Source organism: Harmonia axyridis, chromosome 4 (genome assembly GCF_914767665.1).
Source record: "Harmonia axyridis chromosome 4, icHarAxyr1.1, whole genome shotgun sequence".
Taxonomy (NCBI): domain Eukaryota; kingdom Metazoa; phylum Arthropoda; class Insecta; order Coleoptera; family Coccinellidae; genus Harmonia; species Harmonia axyridis.
The window spans coordinates 8,933,461-8,959,275 of NC_059504.1; the positions used below are offsets into that span (position 1 = coordinate 8,933,461).

At 36.5% G+C, this 25,815-nt stretch overlaps 1 protein-coding gene across 2 annotated transcripts in view; it reads left to right on the forward strand.

Annotated features, from left to right (window-relative positions):
• LOC123677642 (netrin receptor UNC5B) overlaps positions 1-25,815 on the forward strand; it is a 296,659-nt gene that overhangs the window by 231,701 nt on the left and 39,143 nt on the right. For both annotated transcript variants that reach the window (XM_045614289.1, XM_045614290.1), the window contains exon 7: positions 674-859. In XM_045614289.1, the coding sequence (XP_045470245.1) occupies positions 674-859 (186 nt within the window). The remainder of the gene's footprint in view (positions 1-673; positions 860-25,815) is intronic.

Sequence of the window (25,815 nt, forward strand, 5' to 3'; positions counted from 1 at the left end):
GAATTTAATTCAATATAAGTAAAAGAAAAGTTCAATATGAATACCTATTGCTATTGAAACATAATATGTTATATTTATAAGCATATATAAAAATCCTAAATAGAAAACGTCAGTTTTTCGGGCGTGATTTCTCTTCAAAAATATTCAAATATAGAGATGAAGATATATAGGGCTAAACTCTATCCTGAATAGCTCAAACTCATGCTAAAATCATTTTTTTGTTGCTTCGTTGTTGAAATTTGATTCCAATGAAAAATTTATACAAGACCGGTTCAAGTCATTAGATCGATCATGAAATCTTCTTCATTGAATTTTGGCGAGAATATCAAAAACGACAGATAGACAACAAATTAAAATTCACTATGCAGGATATTTAAAACACTAATCAAGATGAAAAAGCAATATTCACTCATTTATCACAAAAGGTAGAAAATAGTATCTGATGTGTTCATTCCACAATGAGGGAAATAATCTTCATGATGCACCAGTAAATTTGAAAAAAAATTAAAAATTTCGAACAATAGGAACAAAAACCCTATTATTCAAGTTGTGCATGAAAATTTCCACTTTATTAACAACACCTTAGTGCGTGCCAGATGTTTTCGAAAGAGTGTGTGTGAAAATTTTTTAATCTGCCTAATCAATGTGTTCATTATTTTTCTTCGTTCCTTAGAACCAGCCCGTTGGTCAACATGGTCCGAATGGACAAAATGCAATTCGGATTGCATTAAAATCAGAAAGAGACAATGCATTCCTGGTAATGGAGTTGGAAGGAAAAACTGCAATGGAAGGGACACCCAGACTGCACCATGTACAGCAGAAATATGCAAATCATCGGAATTGACACGAGTTAAAGAAGGTAAGTTGTGATTTATTACATATCGGTTGTATATGGTAGCATATGATTTTATCTATATACGTCGATTTTTCAGATTGAAATGTTGGGTTGCCTATATCCAACGAGAAATTTTCTTTTACCCACTATAACTATTTTTCAAATAATTTCTGATAAAGTTATCAGCGAAAGTATTAGAAATGTAACCAGAAAACTAATTTTGGTCGAAACATTTGTGAAAAACTATAATATTACGGATTTCTAACAATTTATCCAACTTGTATATCACTGGGTGGTATTATTACGTTGAAGAATAAATACAACACTGTAATTTTTCTGAGCATGGTTGGCACGTTCCTATCGTGGGAAAATTTTGACAACTCTCCAACATGGAGACGCACCCTTAACACTATAGGGGACCTAATTAGGGTCGGATGGTCAACCATTTTAAACATTGTCGTAGGAAATTTTTTAGTTTTTTGCTATATGAAGTTCACTAGTATCGAAAAAAGAACCACATATAAGTATATGAATCTATAAGAAAAAGCATTTCCCAATATACTTCATTTTTCACCTCAGAAAAATAATACATTTTTCTCTTGACGTATAATTCACTATTTCACATTCAAAACCTTGCGACAATTCGAACACTAGTGGCATAAATGAATCTATTGTGATTATGAATCCTTAGTTCAGTTTTACTTCATTTCTGGGTCCACCAAAGAAGTCATACTCAAATCAACGTATTGATCAATTAAAATTTTGTGGAACGTGTATTATATTGTATGATATAATATTTTTTAGGATTTCATCTATTACTAATATTCAATATTCATACAGATCAATATATGTATATTCAAAACAAAATACAAAGGTACATCAATGCCATTAGATACATGTTTCTTTTTAAAATAGGACATTAATTTCTTGCTTAGGCCTCTTGTCTCATTGATTTACTCTTTTGTAAACAATGTTTAGCAATATTCTACTCATTTCATTGTTTGTATGATTTTCAAACTGTTCCAAAAAATTTTTATTTATTATTTCTCCTATCTTTATCTTCAGATCGTTTATTATCTCTTGATTCATCAGGTGCCTTGAAGCACTTATTGCAAATTTAATTATTGTAATAAATGTATTTGAGAGTTCTTCTTCTTGGAGTTTTTCACATTATGCTAGGTGTTTCTTGCATAATTATGTGATACTCGATATCATCTATGAGCAACCAAGCTATAACTCATTTATCTTTTTATTTTCCTTCAATTGTTTGGAAAACTCAAACTTTGAACAAAATAATTTCAAGAAATTTTGCTTTTTTTCTCCTTTCAATTCTCTGATTTTGTATAAATATATTTCCATGTTTATCTCTGCACAAAAATAGGATTGCTTCGCTCTCATAAATAATTCACAAATCTATCCATATCAATAATCCATATTCACAAAATAATACTGACATTTAACCTCCACAACTGGAACAGAATAATCCCAACAATATCTTCCAGAAAATCTTTCGTATAAAGAGGCCTTGAAAAGGATATGAATATCGAATACATCAATATTTACAAGGGGATGCTGGCAATTTCCGGCCAGCTATAATTAAAGCGGCTTATTCGTCCAATTCTCCTTCTCGGAATTAAAATCGGCCAACCAATCGATATCGGTTTTAGTATTGGATCGTCTCGACCGCAGTGGACACGACTCGGTCATCGGGCTCTATGACACGGAAGCGTAGAAATGTTAATACGAATTCACTCTCATTTATTTCTATGCCACGCAGAACCGGATCCGACTGGAGATTTGCTGGTAGATTCAAGACTCGAATGGAACGTTGTTGCATTGTCACAAAATATGATTTGATAGGTTATGGAATAGGTATGGAAGAATTCCTTTGAAAGTTTTCTAGGAAATGACTGGTTTAATTTAAACATTGGAATGATTAAGATTTCAATAGAATAGAAGTAGAAAATGTAGATATCAGTCATGTTTTATGAAAAACCATTCAGAGCGGATAACGTCAATTTTAAGTATAACCTATAAATACGTATAGTATATCATTCTCTTCTATGTCTACGATATGTCAATGATATAACCCTACCTCGGGTCACTTTGAAGTTACATACATTGTTATTACCATTAAGTAATAAAAATAGATAGAGGGAGGATACGCAATTTTTACATGTCCCCAACATGGTTAGATTACGTTGTCTTATTGTGATATATTTTCAAATCCACAATTTTACTATATCGTTATGAATGTATATTATATTGAATGAAATATATTTTTTTATTTGAGTGATTCCCGATTAAATATGCAAATTTGAATATTTGGAATCCGATATTTTTCCCAATTATCGAATTTATATAAGCAGAATATTTATTATTTTCTGTATCGACCTGCTGAAATCCAAGGTTTGGCAACTTTTGCTCTCCTAGTGTCATCGGTTGTTTCACGTCGTTTGGTGCGCTTGAAGTCTGTTTTCTGAATTTCCGATATATCTTTGTATTTATTTCAATATATTTCGAGTTAATATGAAACGTTGATTCACTATGGGACAGGGACATAAGAAGTGCGTTCTTCGTGAAGAAACTAGCGAATTGAGTGAAATATCGTATCACTGATATGTTTTCATTTCCGCGCGCTTCATGTCAAATTCGATAGTCCATGTTGGAGACAAAATTTGCTTACTGAAAATGACATATGCTCCCTTTATCTATATTCATTACTCTGAGGTTATTACTGATGGCGTTTTCATAGATTTCTACTTCCTCTGTATTTTAAATTTATTGATAAAGCAAAAAATAAATAAAATTTTATTTGTTCCGGCATCTTCCGACAGAAACACCCTGTATGATATAAAAATATGAGCTGGATTCGAAGCCCTTCAATCAACCCTTGAAAACCGATTCCTGACGTTTCATCGCTTTATGATTCTCACTTTAAACTCCAAATCCATTGTTAAAGTCTCCACCACCACCAAGGGGGTTAACGTGTTGCGTCAATCGTATAATTTCCACCAGCACATGTGGCCTCAGTCTTCGGGCATTATTTGACCACCGTACTTCATTACTTTCCCCCCCCCGAAATCCCCAATTGAAAGCTGGTTGTTTTCATTCTAAATTCCACCCTACTTCCACTCTGTCCATCACTAATTACTACCCCTCGAATAGTCGGCCTCTTTCATGTAGCAGGACCCGTGCTGAGTGTGTTCTCCCGCCTGAATTTTCTCCATTCGAGCATCCACTCAGCCAACATGTCGGCATTTTATTATTTCTGAATATTTCACAGCCCAAGATAGTCGCGGGTATAGTTGAAAGAGAGAGGGTGAATCTGGTAGGTACGTCATGGCATCAATGATGAATGCTGACGAACGCTTTCATGCAAGATTGATGCAGGGGCTGCCAGATATTTGAATATGTATTTTTGGGTTATTTGAAAATTCTACAGATCTCCCCTCGTATGGAATGATAAAACAGGGATTTGCATTCGAATCAGGAATGTTTGATGCACACAGATTCGATTTAGGTGCAAAATATCCAGTGTCGGTAAAAAAGGAATTTTTTGATTCCATCTATCGGGCGATGATTCCAATGTTTCATATTGAAATGTTGACGAATTCGAAGTTGATTAAGTGCATGACATGACCTCACAAAAATTATAACAATTGCGAGTAAATTTCACTCGAAAAGCTTTATTATTTCACTTCATTCTCGAATCAACTACAGGGTTTTCCGATAGGAGGTTTCATTTTGAATAGTCCGCTATCTGGACCTCAGAGTAAGATAGAGATACGGGGGGGCATATGTCATTTTCAGTAAGCAAATTTTGTCCCTAACGTGAACTATCAAATTTGACATGAAGCGCGCGGAAATGAAAACATATCAGTGATACGAAATTTCACTCAATTCTTGAGTTTCTCCACGAAGAATGCACTTTTTATGTCCCATAGTGAATCAACGTTTCATATCAACTCAAAATATTTTAAGATGAATGAAATATATCAGAAATTCAGAAAACAAACTTCAAGCGCGCCAAACTACGTGAAACAAGCGATGACACTAGGAGAGCAGAAGTTGCCAAACCTTAAACTCAGCAGGTACATTCAGAAAATAATAAATATTCTGCTTATTATAAATTCGACAATCAGGAAAAATATCGGATTACAAATATTCAAATTTGCATATTTAATCAGGAATCACTCAAATAAATATCTTTCATTCAATACAATATACATTCATAACGATATAGTAAAATTGTGGATTTGAAAATATATCACAATCCGACAACGTAATCTAACCATGTTGGGGACATGTAAAAATTGCGTATACTCCCTGTATCTATATTTATTACTCTATAATCTGGAGAAATTTCACATCTTATGCTGCCATATTTTGGAATTTTTTTTGGCTGCTTCTTAATAGGAAACGCAGAATGTTTAATTTTTATCGTCATATTCCTGCGATAAATTCTTTTTGGTATTTGCATATTAGGGGACGAAAAATCCCTGTTTGTGGTCCCCAGCCTGTTTCGTTTCCTCTATTTCCGCTCATTCTTGTTTGGTATCTTTCTTGTCAAAGTAAATAGCCCTATCAGCTTGTATGCAAATTGGTTCGAATGTCCGACCAGTTCTATAAATTCTCTTTTGCGACTTGATTCCGCTCTGTGGTCGTTTGGCCTGAAGAATGCTCGCAGATAACCAGCAGAAAATAATTTAATTATCCTTTGGTTTATTTTCTCGAATAAATCACTAAGTGAAAGAAGGAGGTTCACAAAAATGTTTTTATACATTGTTTTCAAGATACTGAGTCGTTTAATACTGACTGAAGAAAACTTGAAGGTCACAGAAAAAATGTAGATATTGAATAATCTCTACAATTTCATGTGTAATATTATTTCTTTTGATCTTCAACTTTTTTCCTGAAAAATGATTGTATTTAAGATAGCGCTGAAATGAAAATAGATACAGAAACTTAACCAAATCAAAAATACGAATAAAAGTTTAAAAGCAAGAGGACAAAAAGATATTGTCCTTTCAAACCTATACGTACTCGAAATCTATTGAATTACAGATTCATATACTCCATTGAATAATGTTTCACAATATCAAAAATTCTTTATAGGTTCAAAATTTGACAATTCGACTAGAAATTCCAATTAAAGGTGATAATTGGGAGTGGATAACTCTGCAGATCATTTTATGGTTCAAATGCTGCGCCATTAGTGTGAAATAGTGGGATGCATAGTGTGCTCGTTAAAAACTGCAAAAGCAAAGGTTATTGGTTCATTTAGGGTCATGTAGTGTGCGTTTTTTCGGTCATTGCCAATTATTTCTGCAGGCATATGTGTTGGGTGTCAACCTGAACGTGATAATTTTGAACCAAATTAAATTATGAATTGAACAAGTACCTATTTGCTCCGAGTAGTACGCATCGATGAGAGATAACTTGATTTTTACGTTGGGTTAATTTGATTCATCAATTGTAGATTCCCCTATTTCAAACATTTTGTTTGAATAACTGGTAGATGCTCCATTTTTTTTTTGCTATAAATAAATATAATCATATGGTCAATGTAAATTTTCTTCTCACCTATGAAAATGTATACACTGTGCCCGTAAAGTATGGAACAAATTCATTTTTAGCTAAACAGACCATTTTAAGAAATAATCCTGAAACACGTCGATTTTTTATTTTAATTTACCGTATTTTAAAATAATAATCTAAAATACAGGGTGAATTACTTTCGAGTAATGACGTCACCGTCATTTTTTTTAAATGGAACACCCCCATTTTGTCTCAATCTTCCGATTACTCTAGCTGAGCTGATTCCAAAAATGTATCACGTGTTGATTCCAATCGGTACAGGGTGGACAAAAATACAATAGTTTTGTGTGTTCTCATAAAGTAACGCGTAACATTCTTTATTAGTTAATTTAACAATATTATATAAAATACTTATTGGCTAGCGGCAATTGGTTTGAATATAACACCCTGTAGTTTGTTACATTTTCAGATGAATATAAATGTATAAAAATAAGCAATATTTCTTTCATATTCTGTCTGCTAGACCACAAGTACCAAACATGTTTGGAAACAGCTCATTTTTATTAATCAAAAAATGTAACAAACTACAGGTTGTTACATTCAAACCAATTGTCGCTAGACAATAAGTATTTTTGATAATATTGTTAATTTAACTAATGAAGAATGTTACGCGTTACTTTATGAGCACACACAAAACTATTGTATTTTTGTCCACCCTGTACCAATTGGAATCAACCCGTGATACATTTTTGGAATCAGCTCAGCCAGAGTATTCGAAAAATTGAGATAAAATGGGGATGTTCCAGTTAAAAAAAAATGACGGTGACGTCATTACTTGAAAGTAATTCACCGTGTATATTAGATTATTATTTTAAAATACGGTAAGTTAAAATGAAAAAACGACGTGTTTCAGTATTATTCCTTAAAATGGTCTGTTTAGCTAAATATGAATTTGTTTTATACTTAACGGACACAGAGTATAGAATTTAAAAATTGAATTACATGTTCATCAAAAGGCTTGTGAATCAGTTGGGTATATATTCATCTTCCTAGCTTGAAAATCTCATCTTCTAACTTCAGAGGATGAAATTCAAGGAATCAAATTTCAAAAAAAAAGTTTCGAAAATTTGACAATATAAACTAAAACAATTGTAAACATTGGTTATCAATAAAGCCTTCTTAAGTTTCCTTAATATGTTTTCTAATATCGTTCTGGAATAATCCAAAGCCCAACGCGAGCATCTCGTAAGAGAAACCTCTAAAGATTATCGAGCAGTGTTACAGAATCGGCGTTTTCTTGCTCCCACGGTAACCACAGAGAACACCGACAATATCTGCCACCCGTAGCTCGACCCCTGACTCCTCCACGTGAGCGTAATGGCACCCTTCGTGCGCCACATGTGTGCCATCGACTACAGTGTTGCCAACGTGAGACTTTTACTTGAACTGGTGGAGAAACGAATCAATCCAAAAATTTGCAGAATACGAAAATTTTCTTAATTGTGAGGTGATCAATCTATTATTATTATTAAATTACAATAGAGAAGGGGGAGGCTGAAGCCTATAGCCCCACTAGAACTAAACATATACAATAAAAATTATCGTGAAAACACAAAGAGTATCAAAAAAACTAAAACAAATAATGAAAAAAGAAATAATGAAAAAAAAAGATTTATCAAGCTGGTTCTTGAAGCTACTGACACTTGGGTCGCAGACAATGTGTTCCGGAGTTTAATCTGTCGAAGACTCTATTACATAGAGAGTGCTGTCTTCGTGATGTCCGAAAAACTTGATGGTAGAACTTCAACGAGTGTTTCAATTATAATGTTTTTCGACTACTTTTTATTTCAAATGTCCTACTATCAACAATCCCGCAAGTATGACCATCCCCACTTCGCCATTGAAAAAAAACTCTAGTTTATTCGATATCGTATCGCGCAGATGTTTACTTTTTATGTCAAATGTCTGCTTAAACCATGTTTGTATGAATTTAAAGATTCAGCAATGATTTTAAAATACGTAGATATGCTTCGACTCCAGCATTAAAGAGAGAAAGGTTTCATGTGACCATGAGTGAGTGGATAAAGGAGTTTGAATTTCAAGCAATGATAGAATAATTAATAATTACCAATCACGCTATATTTTAATAATGACCTCAGTTAGTTTGATGCTGCTTACTTTTATGTTGGAGTCGCTTTGTCTTAACGTGCTGTCTACATATTGCTAAATCATTGATGTTTCACATAGCTCGTTTTTTCGATAATTCATAATATGTTGAATCAAAATTGACAAACTCTAATGAAGCATTCAGACTTCAAAAGTATTCAGAAAATTTCAAGTCTCTAGATCCTTCCTTTCGAAATTCATCATGTTCAAAACAAGAATACCATAGAATACTAAGATTGTCTGATAGACAAGCGCGGGACTCGGCGCGGGAGGAAGAATTTAATTGAGGCTTATATTACTATGAAATTTTTCGAGAGAGAAACCCCTAAATTACATTATCATTGTGGTTTGACAGCTTAAAGCCCCACTATTCTTCTGAACTTTGGGAGAAGTTTTTTCATTCAACCCTTAGAAAAATTCTAGTTTCACAAAGGAAGTTATAGTCCCCTTTCTGATGTGTCAGGCTTCCTATTCTGCTCTGGTTCTATAGATCTGAGAACCCTTTCCATTCTGTCTAAACTTTCAAGATCACCTAACCAGCACAAAAATATATCATAAATACAAGCTTTATCTAAGATGCAAATAATTCTTTTTCTTTAGGTCATTTCCAATGATCATCCCCCAGTATTTTACAATGCTTGCGGCTAAACATCAAAGGAACATATGTATTATAGAGCTTCCATACATTTCACGAATGAGTAGCTAGATCTCCTTGAGATGAAATGAAACGGCAACACCGTCAATGGCTCTCCCTGCTGAAGTAAAAGACGCAATATTTATGTTTACGTACCAACAAGCTCCGTCAAGCCGTATTTCACCCATATAAAATTGCCTGTTCAAATATATTAGCGGGTTGGGCATGTTTACTTGTTCCCAGGTGATTTTTTACGCATCATCTCGGCACATAAGATGGCAATAACGCGCGGATTCGTATATATCGAAGAGTGAAAAACAGCCGATTATGAACTCGAACATTGCAATTTACGAGACGGAAAAGAGAAAGAATAGGACAATGTTTGAAACGAGAATAACAGAATTCGATTCTGGTTCAACAAAAAAATTACTTAGGTACAAGCCGTCTGCCTCGATGAGTTTCCAAGGATTTTTGTATATTACAAGTTTACCTAATTTTCGTGGAAATTAATAAATAATTCTTTTTTGTATATTACACGTTTACCTAAATTTCGTGGAAGTTAATTAATAATTCCGTCCCGTAAAATTAAAACACAAGATGATGAATGCCTGCAAATATTTTAGACTTAAAAAGTTCTTTAGGCTCCAATGTTTTATTTTTGCACCTTTTTTGCGTATTCTGAATTATAATTAGAGGGAGAGTATTCAATCTATACATTAAATTCATACAGATTCAGTGCTTCGTATAAAGAATTCTTTCCGTTTGTCATTTTTCTAGATTCGGCTAGGTTGAATCATATAAAATCATAATATCTAATCCTAAGCTCAGCTGAAGCCGAGGCTAAAGCAATGGTACTGCGCTTTCTTCGTATACATATAATGAAGTCATAAATAATTTATTTCCTTACTGGTGGAATTAATTATTGTAAATTTTATAGTCGACCAATTTGAATTAAATGTTCAAATAATCCACTTTTCTGAACAGAACAGAAGCCAAATATCGAAAGAAGAGCAGATTCGGTACAATGGTTGCTATTTTGGAACAAAATCAGATTATTTTGAACATTAATTAATCAATATTTGTCACTCTATCGATTCCTTACTCATAAACCATAAACGGTATTCTTTAATCCATTTTCCACATGAAAAAACTTTAGTTGTTGGTTAGATTCTCCATATTTAAAGGCTTTCAGAGGTTGCATTTTCGAAACTTGAATGTATTAGCCTATCTTCATGTGGAACAATAAATGGATTTATTGCCTGTTCAATTGATTGACCACCAAAATATCATTTTATAATTAATTTTTTTTCTTTTACACTATATATTTTAATTTACGTGGAATCTACTTTATTTTCAACCGATATGATCTTCAAACCCTCCCACAGTTGGAGAGCTACTAATTCTACTATCGACAAGCCCGCAAGTATGACCATCCCCACTTCGCCCTTGAAAGAGAACGCTAGTTTATTCGTTATCTTATATGGAGTAACGTTAAACATCCTATCTTTCTGAATGTAGTTTCCAAAGCTGTATACAGTTATGAGGTTCTAAAAGCGCCGAGGACAAATTTCGTTATTACTCTCAAGCAGACTTTGAAAAATGATAAATTCTTCGAACTTTCTTGCCAGAACGTATATCCTCTGCAGAAAACTATCAATTTCAGAGAACCATATTGAACGTCACGATTCTCCGTACACTTCCACCTTGGCCAGAAACTCTCCAAAAATGATTCGCTCTTGCAGCAAAGTACCATATGAATCATCCCTGGTAATTCCACTCGACTGTCACGACCAACAGTGGAGATTCTGTAACAATTCTCCCGCAATACTTCTACTTCGAGAGTAACAAATGAGGCGTGGATAACTAGATATATTATAGATCTTGTCTAGGGAATTGTTCTCCCTGATTGCCTTCTAATTGCCCAATTGTATATTCACACATGGCACGGGGGGAGACTCTCGAAAAAGTTCATGCACCGTGCCACCCCCTTGCACAAGAGGGCTTCGATTTAATGCCTATTCACTTAATCGTCTCTTAATCGGCACTCGCCGATTATAAAAGAGGCGATGCATCATTCATGAAGTGGGCGTGAAGTTTTCGATTTTATGATTGGTTGGGAGTGAGACCCGGGTGCTGAATATTTGCCTGAAGACAGTATGCAGATATTCCTGCTGATCAGTGGCGTTATTCAGACAGTTGACTATGTCCCTTCAACTTTTGCTTCATAACGTAGCGGATTACCAAAGAATTACAATATTTTAATCGAATTCCTGAGAAATAGTGTTATTTCTTGATTAGAAATAGCCTTTCATGAGATATTGTAGCGAAACGGGTTCGTAGAGCTTGTTGTCTCCATTAACAAGTTCTTTTTCATGCACAAATGTATTGTACAACTTTGCTTCCACTGTTTTGTTGTAAACATAACTCCATCGAAATATAAGTCGATTTCTGTCTGCATCATAAAATTATACTTGATTAAACGTGTCAACTCATGAACCAAATCGCGTAATTGGCGGGAGGTTTTGATGAAGAAATCTGCTGCTGAGTCTCATAGAATGCTCCAAATACCTATGGTGAGGCCGCTATTAGTGAAAGAACGTGCCGAGAGTGGTTTCAACGCTTCAAGAACGGTGATTTTGATGTCGAAGACCAGCATGGCGGTGGAAGAGAGAAGGTTTTCGAAGATGCAGAATTGGAGGCATAACTTGATCAAGACTCGTGTCAAATGCAACAAAAATTGGCAGGATCATTGGGATTGACGCAATAAGCCATTTCAAAACGCCTGAAAGTCACAGGAATGATTCAGAATCAAAGAAATTGAGTGCCGTACGAGTTGAAGCCGAGATAAGTTGAACGGCGTTTGTTTGCTTGTGAACAGCTGCTTGCAAGGCAAAAACGAGAAGAGAAATTTGGCATCGCATTGTGACTGAAGACGCAAAATAGGTTAGAGAGACAATATAAAGTGATTTTACAGCATGACAATGTTCGACCCCATGTTGCGAAAGTGGTCTAGACATACTTGGAAACGATGAAATGGGAAGTCCTACCCTACCCGCCGTAATTTCCAGACATTGCTCCCTCGGACTATCACTTGTTTCGATCAATGGCACACTGCCTGGCTGACCAGCACTTCCAGTCTTATAGAGAAGTAAAAAATTGGATCGATAAATGGATCGCTTCAAAAGATGACAAGTTTTTTCAACGCGGTATTCGTATGCTGCCCGAAAGATAGGAGAAAGTAGTGACCAGCGATGGGCAACACTTTTAATCATGAATGTATAACCAGTTTGTCACAATAAAGCCTGGAATTTGGGAAAAAAACGGCGGAAACAAAGTTGTACGCCTATGTATTCCAATATATACGTACCAATCTTGAAAGTGGAAATAATAGTCGAATTTTTGAGATAAAAAGAGCTTAAACTAGTTGGGCCCAGAAGTTATTGAATGTTATTGATCTTTCAAATATTTTCCACTCAAAATCAGCGCCTTTCACCAATTTATCTATTCTTAAAACAAAAAAAAAAACTATATTGCAATCCTGCTTGGCCTCCGCCAAACTATATTTCGGCCAGATTAATAATTAATAAAACACCGTCATCTCCTAGAATACGCTCGGCGCGCGTTCCAGGAATTAATGATTTTGTTTATCATATTTCGGTCGGATTATTTACAAACTCCGGCGCGTCATCAAAACAAAAACTCGCCAGTACGGATTTAATAAAGTTTGATTCGTGTTTCCGGCGCGTCCGGACGAATAAATGCCATCCTAAATCATAGTGGCGTGATTTGCCGATGTGCTGAAACATTGAGGGCGCCACTGAATTGCTGCCAGAGGTTCGCTCTAATTAAAATGTACGCACGTGCTCACACGATGCGCGGAACGCAGCCGGTGATTTTTTTTTTTGTTATTCGGTGCGGAAAAATGAGTTTTTTGTCGTTTTTGTGGCACCGGGAGGTTCACTAGATGGTAATTAGTAATTACTGGGATGTTTTTGATAATACTCCGATATTACATAGGCGAACAACTTAGCCTCCGCCGTTTTTTTTTTCAGAAATTCGAGGCTTTATTGTGAAAAACTGGTTATACATTTATGATTCAAAGTATTGTCCATCGCTGGCCACTTCTTTCTCCCATCTTTCGAGCAGCGTACGAATCCTGCGTATTACTTCTTCATTGACGCTAAACTTCTTTCCAGCGAGCATTCTTTCGAGGTCTGGGAACAGGAAGAAGTCGTTGGGAGCCAGATCTGACGAATATGCTTGATTCAGAAGCAATTCGAAGCCCAATTAATGCATTTTTGCCATTGCTCTCATTGATTTGTGACACGGCGCATTGTCTTGATGAAACAGCCCCTTTTTTTAACGATTTCATCCTTTAAACAATCCAATAACGCTATATAATAATCGCTGTTGATGATCTGGCCCTTTTCGAGGTAATCAATGAATATTAAACCTTCCGCATCCCAGAATAATGATGCCATAACATTTGCCAGCTGACTGTTGTGTTTTTCCTCGCTTTGGATTCGGTTCATCGTATGCAGTCCACTCAGCTGAATGTCGATTGGACTCCGGAGTGAAATGATGGAGCCATGTTTCATTCAATGTCAAATATCGACGCAAAAATTCAGGTTTATTGCACTTAAACAGCTTCAAACACTGCTCAGAATCACTAACAAGTTGTTGCTTTTGATCGATTATGAGCTTGCGCGACACCCATTTTGCACACAGCTTTCTCATGTACAAATATTCGTGAATGATATGATTTACACGTTCAGATGATATCTTCACAATGTCTGCTATCTCGATAAACTTTACTTGACGGTCATTATTATTTTGTGAACTTTTTGATTTTTTCGTCGGTGACAACCTCTTTTTCTAGGAGGTATTGGTCCACCGCGTTCGCCGTCTTCGGTGCTCATTTCACCACGTTTAAACTTAGTATACCAATCAAGCCAAGATTTTGCTTCAACTGTATTTTTTACCTTCAAAATGCAATATATTATCAGCACACGAAATTCTTTTTTCCATCTTTTTTCAAATAACAAAAGTAGCTTCACTCACAGCGCAATATCTCGCAAACTAATGGTCGAACTGATGTTAAATTTTGACACGTATCGTTTGAAGGTTGGTACTAACTAAAAATCATATACATTTAATACTAGCATCTGTGCATCAGACCGGGAACTTCTCAATTGGCCCAATATTTCCGTACCTTCTCACGCCTCATCCCGATATAAATCACTCCGCGTAGGACCAAGAAAAATCCGAAACCGTCGTCGGTACGACAAACACACCAAGTGTATCGCCATGTGCTCGGGCAGGCCATCCAAACATCTGTTGACGAAAACCTCCAGCGTTGAAAGTTCACTTCATTAGAAGCAAAATGAGATATGCGGCCGCAAGTCGTTCTTGAAACCGCGTCGTTTTGCAGATTTATTACACGAATCGCATACGTGCTTTCCGCTCCCGCGTTGATGGATTGTCCCAGAACTTCGGATACGGTTTAATGGCGACGCCTCTACCATGCCTCCTCCGATTCAATTTATTCTCCCACTCACCCACAAATAGATGGAATTTTATTCATTTCCGGGTTATTCCGTATTCTGGAATTATTGCGCTTTTCCTCCAAAGTTTTGGCAACAACGCGGGCCCGCTACGTTCGTAGGGTTACAATAATGAGCTTTTACGGTGTATGAAATTGATTTGTTTTGGGAGTCTGCTCTGTTTGATGGACAACCAATGTGATTTCTGGTCGGCATAAGACCTGAACAACAGTAATAATATAATGATGATTGTTGATAGTAGAATTATTCGCTCTTCAACTGTGGGAGGGATGGAAGACCATATCGGTTGAAAATAAAATAGATATTTTGGTGGGAAAATTAATTTATTTATTGTTCCATATGAAGATAGGCTGATACCCTCAATTCCGCAATTGCAAGATTGATAAACCATCTATGGGTAAGAAATTGATAGAGCGACAAATATCGATAAATTAAGGTTCAAAATAATCTGATTATGTGCCAAAATAGCAACTCTTATGCCGAATCTGCTCAGAGATTGATATTATCCTTTTAACGGGTGTTTTTTTTCGAGGTATATAACTTTAAGTTGGCATTACAGTTCAAGATGGCGACCGATTCAACAGCTGTCAAGTGATTTATTCTAAGTTTGGTTTGGCAATTCATCATGAAGAGACTCACGCCTGAACAACGCTTGCAAATAGTGCAATTTTATTTCGAAAATAATGGTTTTGTGCGGAATACGTATCACGCACTACATCCATTTTATTTTGTTTAGCGATGAAGCGCACTTCTGATTGAATGGCTACGTCAACAAACAAAACTGCCGCATTTGGAGTGAAGCTTATCCTCAAGTGTATGTCGAAACACCGTTACATCCAGAAAAACTGACTGTTTGGAGCGCTTTATGGGCTGGTGGAATCATTGATGATGGCCAGAACGTTACAGTCAATGGTGATCGGTATAGAGCCATGATTACTAACTTTTTCATTCCTGAATTCAACAACCATGATGTCCAGGAGCTGTGGTTCCAACAAGACGGCGCAACATGTCACACAGCTCGTGCCACAATCGATTTATTGAAAGACACGTTTGGTGACCGCCTAATTTCACGTTTTGGACCTGTGAATTGGCCTCCAAGATCTTGTGATTTAACACCGCTAGACTACTTTCTGTGGGGCTATGTAAAGTCATTGGTCTATGCGGATAAGCCACAAACCCTTGACCATTTGGAAGACAACATTCGCCGTGTTATTGCCGATATACGGCCACAAATGTTGGAAAAAGTCATCGAGAATTGGACGTCCAGATTGGACTACATCCGAGCCAGCCGTGGCGGTCATATGCCAGAAATCATATTTAAAATGTAATGCAACAAGATTATCTTGCGGATAAATGAAATTCATGTCAATCGAATAATCCATCGTTGTTTTATTGCAATTTAAAGTTCTATAGCTCTAAAAAAACACCCTTTATATGCCGTGCGATGCGTGCATCAAGTAGCTTGATATCGAGTCAAGGAATACACATCTAAAATCAAGTCAAGCTCAAGTATGTAATTTTTCACGAGCTTGATTTTCAAGTCAAGTAGTAGGTTAAAATGTCAATCTACTTGGCTTGATGAATTCCTAATTCAGATATCATGAAAACTGTAGTATGCGAAATTTGAATTATCCAATATGATGCAGGCTGTACCACAGAATCCATAAACGAAATTCCTAAGTATACAACATTCCGCAATAACCGTTTCAGTCGAAGGACCAATATTTTCATTTGAACGATCACCAACATTCATCACCACAAATGAACATCACACTCCCCTTCCTCGAATTCTTCCCCAACAAAAAATAAACATATCGACGTTCATAGAATTTTCATCCACCAGTCGGATAGCGATTGAATTCGATCATCGAAAATAATTAATAACCGTAATTCTACCCCTTCCACCCCCTCGAAATCGATACGAGTCGATTCATCAGCCTGCTGGACGGGCGACACGGTAAAAACCCTCGCTTCTCTACAAAAAGACAAAGACAATATGGGCGTTCCAGGGGCAATAAATAAAATTGACCGTTGTCGGCCGATAGATTCACCTTTTTTCGGGTTTTCATGGGGCAAGGACTTCGCCATGAATCAGGGGAATGCGTATGACAACAGTACGGCCCAGAAAAACATCCCCACGCTGCTGCTCATGCATAGGGATGTACGTATAGGGGTATCAGAATGGGCGATCGAGGCTTTCCAACGATCGCTATCGGTTTTACGGTGGCGAAAGATTGTGTGTCCGAATTTTTAGTATTTTTTCAGGCACAGATAACTCCGGATGTATCCAGCCGGAATATCTGGAATAAATTTCCAACCTCCTCGTTCAAAAATGATAACAGACACGCTTCGACTGCATGTTTGGGTCAGCTTTTTTGTGGGTTTACATAACTGTTATTCAAAAATGAATTTTAGAATTTCAAACATTATCGTAGATGTTGTCTTGATATTGATGATGGACTATATGTTAGATCGTTTATTGAGCTGTTTCCATCATCCTTTGTGTCTCTTTTTGTTGTTCATTTGATCTCTCATAACTCCTTTCAACCGCTTCCATGATTCTTTCATAGTCCTCTAGGCTTCTTTTGCCTCGTATGCTTGTCCTGATGCTCTCAGAAGTTTGAATTAGGTTAGCCTTGTTGAAACGTTGATAGTTGAGCCTTTCGCTTATAAGGGAGTTTTACTCTGAGACCCTTAGGATCAAGGTAACGATCTTTTGCAAGGTGTAGAAACGTTAGGTGGTTAATTTCTTTGGCAAGTTTAATTGACGTTTTCTTATATTTCCTGACCTCTTGATATAATTCGGGCCCCTACCAAATTTCTAATTGTTGTCTTGATATTGATGATGTACTATATGTTAGATAATTTAGATGATGGAAACAGACTAGTAAATTATCGAACATATAGTACATCATCTATATCAAGACAACAATTAGAAATTAGGTATGGGACGGAATTATAACAAGAGGTCATGGAAAAACCTCAATTAAATTTGCCAAAGAAACTAACCACTTTAAATTTCTACACCTTGCCAGAGGTCGTAACCTTTTTCCCAAGAGTCTCAGAGTAAAACTCCCTCAAGATAAGGAACCTTCATCAAGGTTCAATACCTAAATTAACTTCATCTAACATCTACCTATACTTTCATCATAAAAAATCTACATGGCAAGTGTTAGTTGGACCACCCCATAAAAATGAATGTATAAAAAATGAAACCCTACAATATAATTTTCTATGAAATACGTATCGATCTGAATCTAACACTATGCTAGTTTCGTTTTCAATCAAGTATCAGGCGGTGAAAATGGAAAACGATAATGTATGTATTGAATTACCACGTAGGTATGTCGAGGTGAAGAAACGTCTGAATCGATACGTCTGGATAGATTGATGGCCAGCTATCCAGCCGTAAGTTGGTTTAAGGACACTCGACACCCCTTTTGAAAAATATAGGATTTGTTTGTTGTTGTGGCGGCTGGATTGAAACTAGATATGTTTGTGATAATTGAAGGTGGAATGTTTCTTGAAAGAAGACTTAGAGAGCAATATTGTAATCATATTTGACCACAATCTGAAAATTTTGGGTTTGAGTTAGGTAACAAAAGATTTGGAAATATGTTTAAAAATTTCCTGCTTGAGGGGTTTTTGAAATTCATTTCATAGCTGAGTTGGCAGAGCTGTGCTCTACACTTATTCAAACCTGACAGAATTTATATTCCACATTTCCGGTTGAATATTGAAACGCTAGAATCTCGGCTTGAACAAATTTTTATACGTACAATGAGGAAGAAAAAGTACAAAAAACCAATAAATATTTTCCTTCTTCTTTACTTTTGAGGGTTTGAAGAACAAATTAATATTAATATTCAAGTAAAATATTCATCAGTTGGTAGATGTTAGTATATGATATGGAAAACTTATGAAAGAGCACAAATGCTGAATCAAACTGAAGGGTAGACAGAACACTTTGCTGAGTAATAACGTATATAGAGAAAAATTGGACTGATTCTTCCGATGCAAAGAATAGTCTGCGTAGAGCTGAAAAATTCTAATTTCAAGAGAGCCCACTCAAGTATTTCGGTTACCTTATTATTCTTTTACAATCGAATTGATCGTAACGTGGTCAACACATCATTCCAGTGGTAATATTTCGGCGAAATAAATATAATAAAATCCACACTTCTGGTCAAGAAAAATATTCTATCAGTATTTACTTCAAAAATCAAAAACAGCATCCAATATGGAGATGAACGGTTTCTTTTTTTTATTCTAGACTTGCGGTCGACTATTAGTAACGGTTGCGCATTTTCGTTCAGTAAATTCAAATTCCAACGTTACAATATTATGATATCCATTTGCTTTCATCTACTTAATTCAGGTTCTTCAGAAACAGGTTTTATAGATTAATATATGAAATTATTTTCACGTCATTCAGACAATTTTTCAATTCTGGAAAAAGTACCTCCTCGAGCGGGACTCGAACCCGCAACCTTCGAATAACTAGTCCGATGCTCAAACCACTAAGCCACCATAATTTCATATATTAACACACAGACATTAAAACCATTATTTCCCAATAGATTAATATCAACCGAAATCGATTGATCATTACCCTGAAGTACAATTTTAAATCTTGGACAGCTTCCAATCCGCCAAGCCCATTAAGTCATCTCTTTACACGATTGAATGTTTTCTTATTACACGTGTATTAATAAAAGATGAGCCAGATATGGAAATTCCTTTATTATTGTCGAAAAAAACGTATTAGACGACAGAAGAAGTAATAAAAGGGAGGAGATGAGGTATAAAAGAACGCTAGGATTCTGGATACAATGGGCCCTGTACTCTCGACATTGTACGCGGCAATAATAAATAATCAGAATATCAGACGCGAAGGGTCCTTATTGAAGACGATTTCCGCTGCTTTCGTACCCCCCAGTTTCCGGATTCGGCCCATAGGCGCCGGTATTGGGGATGCATGAATACCGCTCGAAGGTCTACCTTATAATGGGAAAAGTTTCTGGGAATATTTGATGTGCCTCGATTGGCTATCGATAGATTCCGGGTAATGGGCTATAAATTGGCGAAAGTTTCACGAGAGATGGATAACTTTGGTGATAAATATTCACTTATATAGGCCACTTCATTTGACTTGGAGTAGGTGGATTCATTTTATTATTTTCAGTGGAGAAACCTCATTCAAAATTCATTAGTTTATACCTTCAGTGTTTTGTATCAACGAACTCATAACAAGTCTTTATTTGATTTTTATTTTCCTCTATATTTTTATAGAATAACGAAAAGCCAACATCATTGAGTTCCTATCTTTTTCAATCTTTCAGCACGCATTTTATTCAATGAAATATCCAGCGAAGATTCTTCAGCCGATATTATTAGCGGGTCTTTTGTTTTCACTGTCACTTGACTAAATATGGGGATTCCTCGAGCGCCGAGAGACTGTTGCATTCGCCAGTGTGACTTTATTAGTAGTTTTCTCACATCTCTATGAAATCTATTGGTAGATTTTGATAGTTTCAGAAATATCTGTCCAAACTTGGCCAAAATGATCAAGGTTTTTTATATCAACGCCAGCATCTTCAGCTTCTGTTGATAAACCATTTTTCCTTCGATTTTTCCAGAGCTGCTCTTACAGTTCCCAAAAACCCGCAATAGGTTAGGAGACAAATCTATAAGATGCCTCATGTGCCTTAGATTCTGGATGGAAGAATTATGAAATCAAACAAAGCCTGGAGGTTTCTCAAAATTAAGAAACTTTATTTTTTTATTACTTTTTATTTTGTTATGACTTATGTTGATTTAATTTATTTTCTATTTCAAAAAAGTTGATATTTTCGGTTCTTTCATACAATAAGTTTAATGAATAAAAGTGTTTTTTACAAGGTTCCTTCTCATTTTCTTATTGATGTGAAACTACACAATAAAACTGCTAAAAATCAAATAGCTTGATATGATTCAAGTACTTAATAAATACTTGAAAAACTACTACTTGACTTGAGCTTGATTTGAAATCAAGTCAAGATCAAGCCAATTTCTACTGCCAAATGAACGATCGGATATAAAACTTGGATGAGTCTTTTCTAGGTCACATTGTGCAACTGGTGGCGCCATCTTACGAAAAATGCGAAGTTACAACGATACTGTGCGAAATAATTGACGGGCTTTTTAAATGATCTTTACGCTCATGTTGGGTGCTTAAACACCCTTGTATGCAATTTAAACACATTGCAATAAATCATTGGTAATTTATACCTATCTTGACTACATGCAGGTCTCACAGACCACCACTGAAGTACATCGGACAAAGACAGATATAAATTCGCCGATCAACATGAGAAATCTGGAATGTTTTATTTCGACTCAGACTGACTCCTGTTGGAACGAACATCCCTCTCCCTTCTCATCCTGAATTGAGGATTGGGGGATGGCTTTAATCATTCAGGAATCCCTTGTTGAAAGATTAATATTTTCGTGTTGGAACAGAACCATTCATGATAACGCCAAATTGAGAGATATTAATTCTGATAGCTTGGTGTATTGTGGCCTGTTTCCTTTTATATTTAGTTCAGTGATTACTTCATTTTCTCAACCTATTCAGGCTTCTCTGATCGCTAAGTTGGGGGAGCAGTCCGTTGTACTGTGACAACCCTTCGTTTCGGGGGATGTCGTCTGGGGACCAGCTTTCTTGATCAACCTCATTGTTTGGAGAATTCGAATATCCAGTCATATTTTTTAGGGACCAAGAATGAAAGGAATATTTTTATGCAGGTATTCGGGTAAGATTTTGTCCGCCAAGTAGGTCTACCAGCTAGGTAGATCAGTCTGAAATGATGAAATTGCTCAATCGATGTTGAAATGAGGTATACATTCTCTGCTATCAAATATTTCCTCTTCTTCTTCTTTCTCCTTTATTAAGACGTATAGTCTTGTTTCTTCTACTATTCAGCCTTTTGGGAAACAGATGTCCAGCTTTCGTGCCATCTCTGGGAGGTCGGCCGGTAGGTCTTTCTGAATTCGGTCTTCCATCCTTTGCCCATCTTGCCCATCGATCTTCCATCATTCTGTCGAAGTGGTCTCTCCAATATCGTCATCAAGCTCTCGTGAATCTTTCTATGTCTTGAATTTTCAGATCTTCTCTTATAGCTTCGCTTCTTATTTAATATCTCAAGCTTACCCCTTTAATAGTTCTGAATATTTTCATCTCTGCTGCCCTCATCGTATTCTTCGTTTTTGTTTCTAGTGCATATGTAAATATAGGTCTTAGAACTGTTTTGTATATATGGACTTTACTATCGGCGGACATATATTTGTTTTTCCATATAAGGTCCTTCAGATAGCCAGAGATTCTTGAGTCTTCATTCACATAGGTACGTACTCCTTGTTGTAAGTTTTTGGAGCTTGTGATCTCGACTACTAAGTATGTACATCGCATACGCTGCTGGATTGTCGTTCACAGCTAATTTACATCATGTAGGCTCATTTGCTATGACCATGGATTATGTTTTTCTACAGATATCTGCATATTGGGGATTTCGGCTGTTGCCTGGAAACAATATAGCAGTCACTGCAAGTCGTCCTCATTATCTGCCATCAGGATAGCATCATCAGCATAGCATAATATCTTTATGGATCTTTGTCCCATCCTGTATCCACCGGAAACTTTTTTACACTGCTAATTATTTTATCCATAATTAAATTGAACAAGATTGGGCTCAGACAGTCACCTTGGCGAATTCCTGATAGTATTGAAGCTTGTTTGGTAAAGCTCTGTGCTATTTTGGTTTATGTTTTGTTGACTTTATTCGATCAACAAAACAAAGAAGCAGAGGTTTTTGATATTCAATTTGTCCGAGGATGAAAATTGCGTCTATTGTCGACCTATTCGTTCTGAAACTTTGATGTTCTTCACTTATTACTATTCTTTTCGTAATTTTTTTTGTACGGATTTTGGTAAATAGCTTGCTTTCTTCCGCATTGCTAATATCCCTCAATTGAATTCTTCCCCAATTATAAACATGCCTTCGCTAAATAATGAGTTTCACTTCATCAAGGAATCTAATCTTTTCAATTAAACAATCAAACCCCTATTCCACGTCTACCAACAACCAAACGATTGGAACGAATAAATTCAATAAGAATCCTCAACAAATAATAATGAGCCAATCAATAAATTAAATGATGGGAAAGTATGCGTTCCTTTCTTTCTACCCCCATTGTTTAAACTGGTTAGGTTAGGGGCAGATAAGCCTCTGTTCCACGAGGGCCCACTTCATATATCAAAGCGGCATGTTTGCTTTATTAATTGATAACTTTCGACGTCGCTTGCATGTTAGCCGAATTCATGGTGAAAGGGGCCTTAGCAAACAGCCGAAATTATGCGGAAAATTCATTCAAGAGCGTGACGAAGACGAGTTTGTCGTGAAAGACGATACTCTGCACGTTATATTCCCAGATTAAGGGTACCCTAGCTGGGAAGATTTCGAAAGTCATGCTTTTCTCAATGAAAAACACTATATTTCAAGGGGAAATATTACGGACGTGTAAAAAACATATTATAAACACATTATTTCTCCATAAAAAACAAGGTTTTAATTGCCATAGTTAGAATGATCCGATTCAAGTCAAATATGCGACGTTTTGTTCGGTAACTTGTTGTCACATTGAAGGTAATATCATTATGCCTCTTTCATTGAAGGCCTCGTTCCTATTGGCAGAAAATTGAGACAGTCGATTTTCACCAGCCTCTGTTGAAGCGAATTTTTCATCAGTAAAATTGTTCGGCATGGACAGGAACCGATTGTAATCACTTGTTTCCATTCCAGACTAAAAGGTGGATGCATAAGAATCACTCTACCAAGCTCCCGGAGCTTCTGGTGGGTCACTATCTATGTGTGTGGCCTGGTATTGTCCTCATTGAACACAATTCTTCTCCTATTGGCCAAAGCTGGCAGCGGCGTCTGGACGATTGCTTCTTTCAGACGGTTCAATTGTTGACAGTACAGTTTCGAGTGAACAGTTATGCCGTACGGGAGCAGCTCATAGAAGATAATTCCCTTCCAAATCCCATCCCAATTCCCATCAAACACACAGCAAAACCATCCAGGCCGTTAATCTCAGCTTGGCCACCGTTTCTGTAGGCTCACCACGTTTCGACCACGACCGTTTTCGCTTGACGTTGTCGTAACTGATCCACTTTTCATCACCAGTCTTCAATTGCTTCAAAAATGGGACGATTTTGTTCAGCAGCGATTCGCAGAAGGAAATTCGGTGCATGAGGTTTTTTGCGTTAACTCGTGTGGTGCCCATATATCGAGCTTCTTCTAGAGACCAGCCTCATGCAAATGGTTCCAAATGGTTATTTTGTGCAATTTTTAGCACCTGGGTAATCGAAACAGTGCTTACATGAGAGTTGGACTCGGCAATGTCCATGATTTTATCGACATTTTCGACAATTGGCCTTTCAGTGTGTGGTGTATCTTTGGCATCGAAATTACCGGAACAGAATCGACGAAACCAAAATTGCACGTGATTGGCTGTTACTAGGGAATCACGGCTTGGCCTGATGTTCAATCTATTTGACTTGAGCCTGACTCAATTTCAAATCAAGTAGTAGTTTTTCAAACTCAAGTCAAGTATTTAGATATTTATCAAGTACTTGAATCATATCAAGTTGCGTGATTTTCAGCAGTTTTATTGTTTATTCCATACGCGTACAACTCTGCTACCGCAGTTTTTTTCCGATATTCGAGATCGACTAATATTTGAATGGCGTTATGTTTACAAATTCCTGAGCTTATGACATCCACAATCTATTCATTTCAAAACGGCGGAAACAAAGTTGTACACCTAATAGAAAACTGATTTATTTTTCAAACTCTATCACTCTGTATCCTCAAAACGAAGCTTGTTAGGATATATGTTTATATAAACAGTTGTTTATCTGACACCAAATTATTGAACTGAAATCTGGTCCACCCTGTTTATACAAAGATACAACCTTTGCAATCTTCATCGTTGAAGAAGTGAATTATTATCTGTTCAAAATTTAAGCCCAAATCCTTTTCAACCTCCCATTCTTCTCTTAACCTTCCAACAACGCTCTCCAACAGCTCCTGCGCCAAAGTTTTTTTTCAATTCCGCAAAACCACTCGTCACACCGGAAAGCCTCACCCTCGTTGCCGCGAGTAACTTTCGACAGAAATAAATTAAGCAAAAAGGACCGTGCGTGCGGCTTGCGCATAAATCCACGTGCCAAAAATCCTTTACGGGGGAGATTCACGTACACAGCATCCTCCCCCTGGTATGGAGCAAGGACGCGTCCTGGTCGTTAAGGACGCCAATTAAAGGGGTTGTGGGGGAATCCGTGGAATTTCGGCGGAAGCGGTGTCGCAGTCTGTTGCAGGAGGGATGCTGCGGGAAGGTCTGCCTTTGTGCCATGGACCTTTGATCCAGAAATTCCGCTCATCATGGTGAATTATAATTTTTCGTTTTTATTAATATTAGATGTAGTAAAGAATCCATTATTTTCCCAATAGAAGGCTTCAGCTATCTGTATCTCCCATTGGGTTCCACTAGCATTAGAAAAATGAGATTTCGTACTACAAAAACTTTACTGACAGTTTTGTGATAAGTTGACACAAGCAAAGAGTCATTACCATTATTACCAGTTTTTCAGAAAAAAACGGCGGAAGCAAAGTTGTCGGCCTTTGTAAAGGGTGTTTTTTTAGAGCTATAGAACTTTAAATTGCAATGAAACAACGATGGATAATTCGATTGACATGAATTTTATTTATCCGTAAGATAATCTTATGGCATTACATTTTAAATATGATTTCTGGCATATGACCGCCACGGCTGGCTCGGATGTAGTCCAATCTGGACGTCCAATTTTCAATGACTTTTTCCAACATTTGTGGCCGTATATCGGCAATAACACGGCGAATGTTGTCTTCCAAATAGTCAAGGGTTTGTGGCTTATCCGCATAGACCAATGAGTTTACATAGCCCCACAGAAAATAGTCTAGCCAACTTAAAGTTATATACCTCGAAAAAAAACA